The 17,123-nt window shown below is 22.4% G+C and overlaps 3 protein-coding genes across 3 annotated transcripts; 2 read left to right on the plus strand and 1 right to left on the minus strand.

Moving 5' to 3' along the window:
* Nucleotides 1–1,004: 1,004 nt before the first annotated feature.
* Nucleotides 1,005–4,154, plus strand: PVVCY_1405060 (sentrin-specific protease 1, putative; the record flags this gene model as incomplete). Its single annotated transcript, XM_008624526.1, has 3 exons — nucleotides 1,005–3,818; nucleotides 3,906–4,034; nucleotides 4,119–4,154. The coding sequence occupies 3 exons, from the start codon at nucleotides 1,005–1,007 to the stop codon at nucleotides 4,152–4,154; spliced, it is 2,979 nt and encodes a 992-aa protein (XP_008622748.1).
* Nucleotides 4,155–4,750: 596 nt separating this feature from the next.
* On the minus strand, nucleotides 4,751–6,184 carry PVVCY_1405070 (conserved Plasmodium protein, unknown function; the record flags this gene model as incomplete). The annotated part of the gene is made up of 2 exons (XM_008624525.1): nucleotides 4,751–4,897; nucleotides 5,033–6,184. 2 exons carry the CDS (start codon nucleotides 6,182–6,184, stop codon nucleotides 4,751–4,753), a joined length of 1,299 nt encoding a protein of 432 aa, XP_008622747.1.
* Nucleotides 6,185–7,401: 1,217 nt separating this feature from the next.
* PVVCY_1405080 (bromodomain protein, putative) lies at nucleotides 7,402–16,632 on the plus strand (the record flags this gene model as incomplete). The annotated part of the gene is made up of 1 exon (XM_008624524.1): nucleotides 7,402–16,632. The coding sequence occupies one exon, from the start codon at nucleotides 7,402–7,404 to the stop codon at nucleotides 16,630–16,632; it is 9,231 nt and encodes a 3,076-aa protein (XP_008622746.1).
* Between the last annotated feature and the right edge of the window lie 491 nt (nucleotides 16,633–17,123).

The following is a 17,123-nucleotide window of genomic DNA, read 5'->3' on the forward strand; positions in this document are numbered from 1 at the left end:
AGATATTCAGTAAATATCAAATGGCTTTATGGTTTGAGTATAATATGCTTATGTATAGTTTTGGGGAAGACAAAAAATACTTAGTAAATATAAAGAAATATTATTTCTTGTCCTTTTTATTTATTTGTCTTTATATATACAAAAAGTGAAACACTTTTATTTCATCTACAAATTTGTCGAATTTATTATTTTATTAAAAAGAATGCACCCCCACTAAAATATAAAACTTTTTCTGATTATTATACATATGAGATATAACCCTATTAATGATAATATATATGCTCATAAAAATTACAATTTTTAGAATATGAATGTAATTCAAACATTTCATGCATACGTATATACAATATATGCTCATATCCTACACATTATTTATTAGTATTTATATTCTTAAATGGCATTAATATATAATTCATGTGTGTGTATTCCCACATATATACATAAAACTTGTTAGTGTTTCTACATTTACGTGGTTAACCATACTTATAAATTTATTTCATTCATTCTAAGGATATACATATTCTTAAAAACGTAGTCTAAATGATGAGCATTTATTTTTAACCCATCTCATTGCATATATGTTTTATTCTTTCTTTTTTTTACATCATCTTTTATATATGTAATTAATAATTATATATAATTAAAGCATTAACTAATGCACAGTTTTCTTCTTTTAAATTAATGTTTGTTCTGTTTACACGCTGCCTTTTTTGATATCATACATTTTTTTGATATCACCCTAATAGAAACCTGCCTATCGTGGGTAAATTGATATTATACGTTGGAGAGTCAAACATACATTTGGCTAGCTGCACACACACACAAACATAAATATATAAACATACGTAAGGGTGAATAAAATAAATTATAAAGAGTGAAATAATAAAGGGAAAAATATTAACATAAAATAATGCTATAATTTAATAATAACCTAAAGACTTTCGAAACTAAAAAGTAACAGAAATGAACATTTAAAATATTATTATAAAAATTAAGACAAAGAGATGGTACACGATAAATCACATAGACCACATCATCACAAGTCAAGTAAACATTCGAGTAAATATGCAAGTAAACATTCTATTGCAGAAAGTGGAAAAAGAATAGGAAATTACCATTCAGAAAAAAAATCGAGAGATAAATATGAGCATAGTATTCGTACCAGCCATAAAGAACATCATAGAGAGCATCACAGAGAGCATCATAGAGAACATCATAGTAAACATACTAACATAAATAATGACAACAACAATAATAAGAAGAATGAAGAACCTACTGGACTTTTATGGAATTGCATGAAATCATTATATTCTTCTGTTTCATCTGTCGTCAAAAATAAAATATTTACTAGTGATGGTATAGGAGATAATACCTCAAGACATGATAGAAATTCAATTTCAGATAAACACAGATTAATAGATAAAAAATTAAAAAAATATAGAGAAAAAGATTTAAATCGAAGTAAATATTCACATAGTGTAATAAGTAATGATAAATATTCTGTAGATACTTATCATAAAAATGAGTCAATAATTTCAGCTAAAATTAAAGAACATTATAAAAAAAAACTTGAAAAATATATTGAAAAAAATGCAGACAAATATAGTGAGAAAAATCTAGATAAATACAGTGAAAAAAATGCAGACAAATACAGTGAAAAAAATCTAGACAAATACAGTGAAAAAAATGCAGACAAATACAGTGAAAAAAATCTAGACAAGTATAAAGATCGTGATGGGGAAAGTATCTCTCAAAAGAGAAAAACAAAAAATGATTTTACATACGATTTTTCAGAAAATGATATTAAAAACTTATTTATGTCAAGTAATGATTTGATAGATTATCCTTATCATCAATCTATCGAAAACAATTTAACAAAAATCGATGAAAATAATAATCTATCATTTAAAAATAATATAAACGATGCAGTACATAAAGGTCTAGATATAGTTGCTAAATATGCTGATTCAAAATCAACAATTAGTAATCACAATATTCTTAAAGAAAATAATTTAATCTTCTCTACAACAAACAATGTAGTTGAAAATTTGCAACTGCATAGTCCCGATTTAAAAAATAAAAATATTTTAAATGAACAAACAGAAAGCAAACAAAATGATATTCATATGCCCACTGTGAAAGAAGAAAAGATGGATAACATATCTATAAATAACAAATTTGAAAATAAAAGTGTTAATAATTTATATGATTCTACTATTACTCCTAAAGCGAACTTCCACCACACCCCTTTTGAAACGTCGCAAATCCATGAACAAAATGAAAATGTAAAAATTAACAAAACCGAAAAGGAGGAAGAACATAAAATAAAAATAGATATTAACAAAGATAGTCATTCTGAAAAGGCAAGCATTATTACAGGTGCACAAAGTGTCGAGACAAATACTATGCATGACCTTTTGACAGAACATAGAATAAGAAATAAGGACATGGATTATTCAAAAACTAAAATTAACATTATTGGAGAAAAAGAAAAAGAAGATAAATATGAAAAAGAAACAAATAAAAGCGTGAAAAGTTATTTAGCTGAACAAATGAGTACTATCACTCTTACTGAAAAAGAAAAAACAATTAAAGAGTCACAAAAAGGGGACGAAAAAAAAAGTATTGGTACTAATAAAAATTATAATCAATCAGCCTTTTTAGATTCACTTTTTTATTCTAAACAAAATATAGACGACGATGTAATACTATTATCTGACATCAAATCAAGTAATTCTATAATCGATGAAAAAATAGATTATCAAAAAGAGGAACAATTTGAAAAGAGATTTGATAATAATAAAAATGAATCTTCTTTAATGAGCAAACAAAATGATAACCTTAGAGAACAACCTGTTAGTAATTATATAAAAAATAACGAGTATATGAAACAAATGAGAAATCAATATAAAACATTAATGAGAGTTATAGATACATATATAGACGACAATATAAATGGAGAAGGTTTAAATAATTCATTTATTAATCAAAATAAAAATGAAAAAAATACACTAAATAATGAAAAGGTTGAAGAAGGAACCATAACAAATAATTCCTTTAATGAATATAATGATACCATAAAAATTGTTGATGATATTAATTTAGGGAATGATGATAAATATGTAATATTAAAATATGATGAAGATTCACTTATTGAAGCATTAGAAAAATTACGTATTGATAAACAGAAAGAATCTGAAAAAAAAAATAAAAAAGAAAATAAATATGAAAAAATAAATAAAATTGATAAAAATATATTTTTTAAATGTAGAAAAAGAAATTATTATGATGAAGCTATTTTAATATTAAATAAAAAAAGTGATAATAATGTTTTGATTGAAAAATTTAATGTCCCACTTATGTATTCACAAATTAAATGTCTTATTGACTCACGTTGGTTAAATGATGAAATTATTAATTTTTATCTTAGCATGTTACAAGAATATAATGAAGCGGGTATAAAAAGTGGAGTAACATATCTACCCAAAATGTTTACATTTAGTACGTTTTTTTTTCAATCTTTAAATTTTAATGGTTCATATAATTATAGTAAAGTAGCTCGATGGACAAAAAGAAAAAAAATTGATATCTTAGAATATGATCTAATACTTATACCTTTGCATGTTGGTGGAAATCATTGGACTTTAGGTGCTATCAATATAAAAGATAAACACATTAAATTATATGATTCTTTAAATATGCCAAATAGAAAATTCTTTGAATATATGAAACGTTACATTGTTGATGAAGTTAAAGACAAAAAACAAATCAACATAGACATATCTCCATGGACATACAATCCTAGCGGATTACCAGAGGTACCCTACCTACTGAAAAATGACTACTACCCATTCTGATAAATTTTAATACTTATATATTTTATTTTTTTATTCCCATTTTAACAGGAAGGAATACCATGTCAGGAAAATGGATATGACTGTGGAGTTTTCACATGCATGTTTGCAAAATGTTTAACTTTCAACAGAGACTTTGATTTTAGCCAAAGTGACATCAAAGAAATCCGACTAAAAATGGTATGCACACCAACATCCGTATCACATAAATACATATACGTACACAATTTCGTTACATATTCATTTACTCTTTTCTTTCTGTAGGTTTATGAAATATCTCAGGGACATCTCGTGTTTTAGTCACCATAAATGAGAAACCAAATAAATGCATTAATTTGTTTATATAATCCTTGCCTCGAATTGGATTTGATATATATTTCCAATTGTCCCTACATTTTTTTTTTTTGCCCCATCCATAACATATATCATTTTATTCGTTTTGTTTTGACTTTATTTATATCCTCATTTTTTATGTCTAAATTCGTTTAATCATATAATGCTTTTTCGTAACAAGCATAATATTTTCGCTTTATACACAAACTAATTTCGATACTTAGCATGTGTATATACAAAACTTTAACTAGCCATATTTCGCTTTTTATTTATTAAACAAATTTTATTGGCTAGTTACAATACTATGCCCACTTTTATTTAAAATTTTTTTTTTTTTTAGCTAGCCATTTTTATGGATTGATTTGGTGATGTGTTAATATAAAATACAAATTAAAATGGTAGTAATAAATAAGTTAAAAAATAAATACAAAATTGAATGGATATTAGAATAATTAGTAAAAACAAAAGTGCAAATTTTCGAAAATGCACAAAAAAATATAAACCATACATTGGACAATACCATATGTAATAAATTAAATTTTACATTTTTAAACAACTAATAATTAAAAAATTAATTTGTTACTATATTGAAGACAAGACAAATGAGCTAACTCACTTCCATACTCATATAAAATATCTTCGTCTCTCTTCCCAACTATTTCATGCTCAAAAATGCATTTTTTGAGAAGTTTAGTCTTAATGCTTAGTTCCTGCAAATAATAAAAATATAAAATTTTCAAAAATAATAACCCGCTATTTTACACACACAAAAAGTATAATAAACGAAATGAACAGTATAAATCTCTATTATTTTTACACAATTTGACAATATGTTATATACAAACCTTTATTTGCTGCATAACCGTTTCGGGGATATAAACAAAGTCCTTGATTTGAAAAAGAATACTTTCAAAAGTGAATGGGTTTTCAATTTTAAGGACGGCACTATCATTGTCATAATGATATGGCAAAATAAAATAAAGCAACGGATAATGATTATTATTAATATCTTTTATAACATTATATGGTATATTCTGTTTTGATGTGTCTATACCTACAATATTAATAGGTATCGAGTTATTTTTAAAAATCTTGGATAAGTCTATCATTAATGATTTAATATATTTATTTAAAAATAATTTACTATTATAAAATAAAATAATTGTTTTAATATTATTGTCTAATATACTTGTAATATTATCAGTTTTTATATCTTTATATAGGTGTATATTTTGTTTTATTTGTATAACTTTACATATTTCTCTGTGCTTTTTATTTTTTTCTTTTATATATGGTATATATAAACATATTAAAAAATGGGGGAAAAATAACATAAAAGCAAAACATATATATGGTAAAATTGTTGATATATATTGATATCTATATTCACTTTTTGTTAGTCGTCTTTTATCAATTAAAAAAGAAGATGGATCAGAATTATGTTCATATCTTTGTATATTATAATAATAAAGATTATTTATATTTTTTTTTTCAAGAAAGTTTTTTTTTTCATAACTAGCTATTTTTTTATCTTTTAATATATCTTCTATATTTATAAATATTTCATTCTGTTTTTGATCTCTATTTAGTTTTATATTATTAAGATTTTCTTCATAATAATATATCTCATAATTGTTTATTATTTTTTCGTCTTTCTCTATAGCTTTTACAAATTCTTTTAACTTATCATAGTTATCTGGTTTGTATAAAATTCTATCATATTCTAAATTATTATTTTTCCCAAGGACTCTAAAACTTCCAATAGTATTTACAATATCACAATTCGTAGTTACACTACTTGGTGTTATATTTTTATCTGTTAAAATTTTTAGCAAGTTAATTTCATTTTTTTCCTTGATTTGAAACTTTAAATTATTTTTGTTTGTACTATTAGAACAAATATTATGACACCAAAGGAATGCATATTTTTTTGTTTGTCTACTTTTTATTGTATTCCGGACTACAAACAAACTATATTTGAATGTTTGAAGGGCCATATTCCTACTATTATTTGGTCTCACTTTCAATATCTCTTGATTTTGTTATTTTTTTTTTCTCCCTATATCACATTTTCACAATAAAAAATATTACTTATCTATATGATAGTTTAACATGTCTTATTTATTTTATATGTCCATACAAATTAATGGAAAAAACAATTTCTAATATAATTATTTTCAGCAATATAGTTACACATGTATAGTACAATATTATGCATAAACACACACGTTTACATATATGCTATACACTTTATAAAAATTTTATTTTTTTTATGCTAGATTTATATTTTAAACAAAACACTTTATTTATATCATTGGTAATGATTAAAGTATACACATTTTTTTGCAAATATCTATATAGTAATACACATATGTAGATACGCTATTTTGTTTGGAAATAAAACTGGAGTTAATTTTTTTTAATAAATTTATATAAATACTAGTTTGAACTACAATCAAACTAATATTTTTTTACAACCCCCCAAATGTATGCATACACGCATATATATTTTAAATGGAAAAGTAGTAGCTATATTATAATTGTATTTTAAAATGAGAAAATGTACTTCAAAAGGAATATAATATATTTCTACTTATATAAATATATTGAAATTAAAAAAATAAAAAAATAATATATGATTACACTTATTATTATAGATAAAATATATATTCATGTATATTTATAATATCAACAAAAAAATACATAAAAAAAAATAGCCACATTTTTATATCACCATGCAAAAAAATTTGTGCATATATTGTTCAAAAATGGGATATATATATAGCAACATTATTTAAAGTGAAATATATATGAATTATTCCAAACAAAAGATATAATATTTTTTTAAATAAAATAATTGATGATTAATTATTTACAAAATATATATTTTTACTGCTATTTGTTTTATTCATTCCATATTTTGCTTTGCTTTTATTTTTTTTTTTTACTTTTTTTGTACAAACATTGTTTCTGTTTAAGTGATACCATCACTATATAATATTACAAATATAATATATATATATTTCATTTTTTATTGTACTTATTTAAGTAAACAATAGTTTACTTTTTTTCAGTTAGTTCAATATAACTCCCTATAATAAAATGCTGATAAATATAAATGAAAGTATTTTGTTCTTCTTCGCAACATTGTGAATATAAAAAAAAAAAACGCTAAAAAACAAAAAAAGGGCGAAGAAAAAGGAAAAAAGATAAAATGGATTTAACTGATTCTTTTCTAAATATAGAAATAAATGATTTAAAAAGAAAAGAAAATGGATATTTATATTTAAATGAACAGGGAAGAAATATAACCCTAAATAATATGAACAAGTCAGGTCAGGAATTTACTGACAAAAAAAAAAAAAGCAATACTTTGGGGTTAAATCAGGAAAATTTGTTACTAAAAATATTAAAAAATAATGAATTGATATGGAAAAAGAAAGAAGATAAAGTGAAATTATTAAGTAACCAAAATTCGATTAAAAGTGATGATCATCATAATGATGTAAATACGCACATGTGTAATGGCTATTTACCTGCACATGTTAAGGAGGATGATAATACATTTTTAAAAACTTCTTATGAAGTTTATAATATGATAAAATATCAAAATATAGATAAATATTACAAAACAGACAATTTAATAAATTTTTATAATGATAAAAATATACTAAATTATAAAAAAATAAAGAGAAAAAATAAAAATAAAGATTATATAGACAAAAATTATATATATCCTACCGATTTGGAATCGAATATTTTAAGTTTCGAGCCAAATAACTTTTCTTCAAATTATTTATTAGAAAGTTTTAATAATAAGTTAGTAAATAATTATATTAACATTCATAATACAGATTATATTGAAATTCAAGATATATTTGATGAAAACAAATTAAATTATGTTAAAAATAAAAATTTATGTTTTTATAAAAATGTAGATTTAAAAAAGTTTAGGAAAAATGAAAATAATTATATGAATAAGCTTATGAATTCTGCAAAAAAAAAAAATACTATTTACACAGATCATTTACAAGAAAATCAAATTCATACTGAAAATGAAAAAAATAATAAATCACCCCCTAATGAAGTAGAACAAAATGTAGACAATCTAAGTATATATGAGAAAAATTCTCAAACAGACATAATAAATAATAACATATCTCATAATGATAGCCATGATTATATTCCAAATAATTTAAATGATGATTTTATTGATGAAATAGAATCAGATCAAAATAAAATTGAGGAGTCTAAAAATAATATTAGTGATGATATAATAGATTTTGATATAGATAATGAATTCCATTTTAACGATGAAAGTTTGGGTGATAAACCGAGTAAAAATCAAAATAATGAAAGCCCATTTATATTTAATGAAAATGACGACGACACAAAAAACAAACATAATAATGATGAAATATTAGAAGATGATCTTATATTCTCTGAAAAGAATAGCAGCAAAGTTAGCGATAAGAATGACAGTTTGATGGACATTCTAAATAATTATGATGAACAAGAAATAGGTGACGAAAAAAACAAACAAAATGATATCACATTTGAAAATGATAATGTAGATGATTTGTTAGATATAGAATTTCTTGATGAAAAAGAAAAAGTAACGGATCTTAAAAATGGTGATGAAATTTCTGAACAAATTAGCGATTTTTTCTTTGAGGATGATGAAAAAAAAGAAAATATAAAATTAGAAGATGAATATTATAAAAGTGGTGACGATCAATTTATGGCCGATTATGACTTAGACAAAAATAATATAAGTGATAATATGCTTATTATGAATGACATTGAAGAGGATAATATAAATGATGATAAGGATGATGTAGAAAATATAAATAATACTCATTCTCAAATAAATGAAGAACATGAAATTATAAAAGATTTTGATTTAAATAAGGAAAAAACCGATTTTTATAATTCAGTTGTTTATTCATTTGATAATAATTATAATAATAAAGATAATTATACACATTTAAAACAAAATAATAATGAATATAATATTTTTAAAAATATATATCAAGAATATTATCATACCATAAATAATGATGAATTAAAAAATGAACTTGAATTATTTGGAAATCATATAATAAATAATAGTTACATATTTATGCTTTTAAATTATAAGTACATAAAAAATTATAACTACAATAATTCGATATACCCATTTAATAGTGATGATTATACAAATTACCTTTTTAAAAATAAAAATTTAGATAAAAATATTTTACAAAATGAAAATATAATTCAAGAAGTGTTTGGAATCAATGATGATATGCATACACAAGGAAATAATAAATTAAAAAAAAAAATTAAAAATCGATCAAATTTAAAACATATGCAAAATTTATATCAAAACCCATTATTTTCTGATCCAAATCTTTTGAAAAATTTTAACTCATCCCCTATGCTTAGAAATCAAAATACAAATGTGATGGAAAATGGAAGTCATATAATAAACTCTCATGATATAAATACAGATACAAACCTAGTTAATCAACCAAATAATCATGTTATTGTTGATGCAAATGGGCATATAAACAATTCTGGTAACATCCAAGAGAGTCAAAATATAGATCACAACAGTGCAAACAATATGTTAGATGCTGAACAGAATAATATAATTTCTAACATGATAAAACATAAAGTTAATTATGGTGATGAAGAAAATGATGATGAGGGTTCCGAAAATTTTAATGAAAAATATGAGCACACATACCATCCTATAAATAATAATAAATTGTTAAAAAATAAAAAAATGAATGAATTATTTTATATGGATTTTAATACATATTTAAATAATGATGATAATTATATAGACAGACAAAACGATACAAAAATATATTTAGGAAATTTTACTAAAATTATGGATGAGTTTAAAATGGAAGATATTCAATATAATGAACATTATATTTTTGATAAGCTAAATAATAAATTATTACATGAAGTAGAAAAAAATTATTATATTTCTTACATGCTAAGAAATCTATTTTTAAAAGACAAAAAACATTCTGATATTCTCTTAAAGTGTTTGATTTATAAACCTGATGAATACCAAAATGTTGGAACAATAAATTTTCATAATATCTTTGATGAACATTTACAAAGTATTAATAAGAAGGGGTCGACCTTGTCTAATATTGGTGAAGAAACCGCTTTAACAACTTTGGAAAAAATTAAAAAAAAAAATAAGCTAATCGAATTTGATGATAGCTATTTTATTAATAACAAAAAGGATAGATTAGAATGTGCTGAAAATATTTTAAAAAAAACAAAAAATATTATTTTTTTCTCACATTTAAAATTAGATAGCTATTATAAAAAAAATAATCCTCATGAAATTGAAAATATGATTCTTTCCCAAAACAATGTATATGTAAATACTCAAATGACAAAAGACTATTATTACAGTTTTGAATTATCAAATAAAAAAGGAGTAATAGCTTTTTCTCGGTTTCATAAATTAGATTTTAGAACAGGTATACATAAATATTACCAAGAATATAAACAGTTTAATAATAATTATACTAAACTAAACGAATTAGAAGATCTGGAAAATGGTGAAGATGTAGTACCATGGGGATGGAAAAATATAGAAAAAAAATATTTAACACAAAAAGATGAAGATTTAATTATTTCATCATATTGGAATTATATTATTCCTGAAGTTGCCAAAACACACTCTTATTTTAATCATGCAATAAATAAATTTTTTAAACTAGGAAATAGACAAAGTAGTAAAAGCGGGAAATACCTTAGTATAGGAAACATAGATAAATATGAAAGTATAAATAAATATTTTAATGCAAGTAATAAAAATTATTATATTAGAAAAACTTTTAAAAATATTATAAATATTTTAAATAATGAAAATTTTAATTTTGATATGCATATTTTAGATGCATGGACAATTGAAAAAACTTATGACCATTCAATATTTGATGAAGATGATACAAATGAAAATATAAATATTGATAATAATGTAAATAATAAAATTGATGATCATTCTTCTTTTTTTTATAATAATTCATGTTTATTACTAAATGATGATAGTCCATTAATTATTTTAGAATATGTTGAAAAAGATCCATTTGTTTTATTAAAATTAGGAATGAATAGTAAAATCAATCATTATTTTACAACAAAAGATGATGAGAGTTTATATTCTCTTGAATATAAAAATAAATTAAAAAAATTTATAGAACCATTTGGTGAAATTAATGTTATAAAAGATTCCATTAATTATTTTGGTGTCCCTATTAAAATTAAAAAACAAGATCAAAAACTTACATTTATTGAAAATGAAATATTTAAAGCATTACTATTTACAATTCCTGTATACTCTATGCATAAAGAAAATGAAGACCACCCCATATTCGAAGAGCCTTCACAAGTAATAGCCAACCACCTTGATAACCCAGGTCATGCTCAAGAAAATGGTGTATTACCCAATATGGAAAGTAAGCTAAATCATTCTGATCAAATTTTTGCGGAAAATCAACTAGATGGGCATATGCTCACCACCTCAGAAGTAGAAAATTATTCAAACACTGCTAAATATGAGATGAATGAAAATAATCCTCCTCCTAATGTTACAAGCAATAACAAAGACAATTCCAACCTCTTTTATCATACCGATTTTTTACTTATAAGAAATGTTTTAAATAATGGAAGGAAGTATTATATTAAGCCATTTTATGTTGACATAAACATGTGTAAAAATGTGAAAGAAAATAATGTAGACAACCTGAACATGCATAATTATTACGATACTAGCCAAATAGATAAATATGAAGACCAATATAAAGACAATAATTATAATAATATATATGATGAAAATATAAATAATCAATATAGAGAAGGAAATGAAAATTATTTAAATATTAATTATACAAATTGTATATTTTATAATGTAGGGTTTTTAGATATGCATGTAAGTACATATAATCCATTTTATAAAAAATATATAGATGAAAAAAGGAATTATATAAGAAGCTGGTTAATCAAATTAATAATAAAACATCAAATTAAAGACAGTAAAAAAATTAAAGAAATATTAAAAACAAAATTAAATACATTTATAAATGATAAAGATATTAATGCAATTGTAAAATCAGTTGATATAAATTTTATTTTAAGTAAAGAATATACTGATGAAAGAAATAACAAAAATTCATATAAATCAAAAAATGTTTGTATATTAGAATGTATTTATCATTTTATACAATTATATAAATATGAAGGAATAAATTTTAAAAACATTTTAGAGAATCAAGACAGATTAAATAAAATTATTTATCTATTAAATATGGAAAAAGAAAGAGCTAATAACAACATTATTAATATTAAAAAGAAAATGAAAATCATTTACGATAGATATTGTTATAAATCAGAAGCTAAATCTATACAATTTTCTCTAAACAAAGAAGATATATATATTGATATGATAGACAATTATAATTATGTTGGCTCTCATTTTTACGATAAAAATGTTCTTAATTATTTTCTATATATTAAATACCTTATTTCTTGTTCCCCTTGGAATATATTAAAAGATTATTCAAATAATTTGTCTACTTCGAAATATGGCAATAATAATGCAAAACAAGAAGTTCGTAGAAAAAAAAAAAAAGGGTTAGATAATAAAAAATATGAATCCTTGAATAAAAAGAAAAACAAAAATAAACTTAAAAATGCACAAAAAAAATTAAAAATAAAAAAAAATAAACAACTTTATTATGAGCAAAAAGACAACGACGCTACTTTAAGTACAACGAGCAATGATAACGACCCAACAAATAATAGCTATAGTGATAATGATTTTGAAGGGTATGATAAAAAATATTTGAAAAAAAAAAAAAAAAAAGATATAAATCAATATAGAAAAGAAAAAATCAAGAACAAACAAGATAGTGATATTTTTGAAATGAGTGATGAAGAAAATAAGGAACAAAATCAAGTTGAAAAAAAATATAATAAAAAAAAAAAAAAAAAAGAAAAAAATAAAGGAAAACATAGTTTTAGTGATCTTACTGATTTTAGCTTTAGTGAAGAAGATAATGAAAGTCTTGATGATGATAATGATGATAAACATAGCAATAGTTCAAGTGATGAAAAACGGAAAAAAAAAAAAAAAAAAAATGATGAAGACAATAAAAATGATGTATTAACAAATAAAAAAAAAAATAAAAAAAACTATTCCTACGCTTTCTATCTATTTAATCATATCATATATAATGAAAAAATACAACAAAAAATTGGAAATAAAAAGGAATACCTAGACAATAATAATTATAATGATGCCGGAGCTTCTAAAAATAATGCTTATCTAAAAAAACAAAAATATCAACAAAACTTAAAATATAAAGGAAGAAATTTTATTCACAATAATCTTTTTCAAAAAAATGAGGCAAAGAAAAAAGGGAATACAAATTTTGCAAAAGATAGTAAAGGATGTACTTTTCACGGAAAAGGTAAATATAACTTCAGCTATTTTAATGCTAATAAACGTATAAACAAAGGTCGGGATGAACTTAAAAATGAAACTCAAAATGATGAGACAAAAAAAAATGCATACAACGAATTTTCTGGTATTGAAGAATTTTATGAAGAAATGGATGAAGGGGAAACAAATAAATTTGAACAAGATATAAATAAAAAAGAAAAAAAAAAAGAACAAGGAAATTATTACGAAGTAAATAACACATTTAGTTTAGCTAAAAAAGATAAAGGGGCAAAAAAATATATGAAATACTTAGGAAATAATCAAAACTTAAAAAATAAAAAATCTAAAGAAACACAAAATTATATTGATGAATTTAATAGTAAAGAACTTAGTCAAAATATTAATTTTATAAATATTTATAGAGTTATAGAACATCTAAATGGGAAAGACATCATTAATATTCTTTTAAGTGTTGGACTTAGCATGTTAAATATTAAAAAAATGAATAAGAATGATCAGATAAATAAGTTGAGGAAATTCATTGAAAATGGAACTATAACAAACCAAAATAAAATTATTTACATTACAATGATTAAAAAAATTATTTTAGAACAATTTAAAAATTTACATTCTCCAGTCTATTTAAAATATAATAATAATATTTTATATTTAAGTGAAAAAAAAACAACAAATTTTTTAAATAACGTTGATGAGTTAAATAAATTAAATAATAATTCTTCAACACATTCGGGAGATATAATTATTAAACGGACAAAAAAAGTAGAAAAAAATAGAGTGAGATTAATCAAACATTTTTTTAGAGATTCTATTAATGATGATTCAGTATGTTCATCCGATGTGGGTTCATCGTCGGGTTCTGATTCACAATTAGGAGGTGGAATACATGATAACGAGATTGGAAAAAAAAAAAAAATTAATGAACTTTTAGATGAAGAAGATGAAGAAGAAGAAAAAAAACAATTAGAAATTATAAGAGAAATGCAAGCAAAAAATAATAATATAGAAGATAATGAAAATAATTATAAATTAATTCATTGTCTAAAATGGACTAGAATATATATCAAAAAAAATGACAACACTACAAGCATTTATGAGTTTACTGAACCAGCAGAAAATTATGGAAATTTAGATGCAAACTCACGACTCGATAACTATGAGAACAACTACAAAGAAGATGAAATGAATGAAATAAGTCCTAACAAAAATTATAAATATGAAATAATGAAAAGAAGAAAAGAAATATTATTAAAAAACTCCTTTAAAGGTGTTGAAAAATGCCTAAGTAGTGAAAATAATTATATTGAGAATGTACAAACTTTATATATTTATGGAAAAAAAAATATTGAAACATTTTTAAAATGGAAACATTTTAGAAGTCTTATAAAAAAATATTTTATTCTTATGCAAAATAAAGAATCAGAACAAAAAAATTTAGATGCAGGAGAAATAAATCAACTGAACCCAAAACAACCAGGAGATGATTCATATGCATATAATGATCAAGGAACTATTAATGATAATATATTATTTAATAATGGAATTGTTAAAAAAAGAAAATATAAAAAACATAAAAAAAAATTCTTAGAAACACCTGAAAGTTTTAAAACAATTATTAATATATTCCCAACGGTAGGAGATGATATAAAACATTGGAATACTGATAAAAAATATTCTGAACAAAATAATCTAAAAACCGAGAAAAAAAAATTAAAAGATAAATATGCACATGGTAATGAATATGGTAAAAATAAAGATAAAAAAAAACATTTATATGATTTATCTGGGGATAATAATGGAAAAATAATTAATAAAAAATTTATGAATACAAATTATTCTATAAATATTAAAAAAAATAATAAACGATATAGACAAAATACAGCATTAAAACGTAAGGATAAAAATGTTTATAATACTGCAAAAAGTAACTTATCAATAAGTAAAAAAAGAAAAGGTGGAAAATTACAAGCCAATCAAAAATCATATAACAACGATACAAACAATACAGAACAAAATGATGAGCAAATAGAAACTGATGAATATAATATGATTGAATCTGGGAAAAGGAGAGGATATGAAGATGAAAGTGAAAGAAAAAAGAAAAAAAGAAAGAAAGATAAACTTATTAATAATGCTGATGAACATATGAATAAAACTAGTTCAACAACAGAAAAATATATTAGAGGTTCTAGTATGGTATCAGAAAGTAGTGTAAATTTAAATGCACAGAATGATAAAAATGCCGATGAATCAAGTAGAAAGAAATCGAAAAAAGGAAATACATATAATAATATAAAAGAAATAATCGAAAATTTTAATGAAAAATTATTAACAATTATGAAAGATATATCACAAGTATTAAATTATAAAGCATTTTTAAATCAAGTTAATGAAACATATGCACCTATGTATTATAGTGTTATAAAAAAACCAATGTATATAAATAAAATCATTTTCCGATGTAAAAAAAGAAAATATAATAATTTAAGTCTATTTATTGATGATGTATATCTAATAGTAACAAATTGTAAACTTTATAATACCCCCACATCAGTTAGTGCATACTTACGTGATATTGTTGATAATATGTTTCTTGATATAGTTAATAAAATAAAGGGAGATGATAATTTACAAAACTATAACACCATTTTAATAGAACATTTTTATAAAAATAAACATTTCAACAATACATGGGAAAGTATAAATATAGAACAAAGTGATTTACTTAATAATTCAGAATTAAGTATGAACAAAATAACCGATTTAACAATTAATAATATGCAACAAGAAAATTTGTCAAGCAACCTTATGACCTCAATAGATCAAAGCAGAAATTACAATAATACCATGGATACTGATTTTAATTTAAATACCATGTCTGCAAATTTTAATAGCAGCAATTTTAACAACGTGGAGTCTGATGCAAGCATGAATAAATTGAAAGACGACCATGATAATGCTAAAGAATAGGAAAAATTTATAAAAAAATAAAACCCCATACCCACCTACGTCGTTGCTACATTATAATTACATAAAGGATTTGTTACAGCTTATTGTTTACTGTTATATTAGGGTGTATGCACTTTTTATTCTTTCTCTTTTAAAATGTGCATATACATTAATTTTATAGTTTTGTTGTTTATATACGTGTGCATGTATAATATATCCGAATATATATATGGATTTCTCTATAGATATCCACATTTATACTACACACACACACGTTTACACATTTAGGTAGTTTTACTTTATAACAACTACCAATATTATTATATCATAATTATATTTTCCGTTTTTTTGTATATATTTTCGAATATTTTTCATTTTGTGGAATATACATAACCATTTTTAATATAAAAAAAAATATATATTATATTTATGAACGTTCATATATTTTATGGCATTTTATTGAACTTGTTTAAAATTTTTTATTAACATATTTTGAAAAAAAATGACTGTTC

The sequence above is a fragment of the Plasmodium vinckei genome (genome assembly GCF_900681995.1).
Source record: "Plasmodium vinckei vinckei genome assembly, chromosome: PVVCY_14".
Lineage (NCBI taxonomy): Eukaryota > Apicomplexa > Aconoidasida > Haemosporida > Plasmodiidae > Plasmodium > Plasmodium vinckei.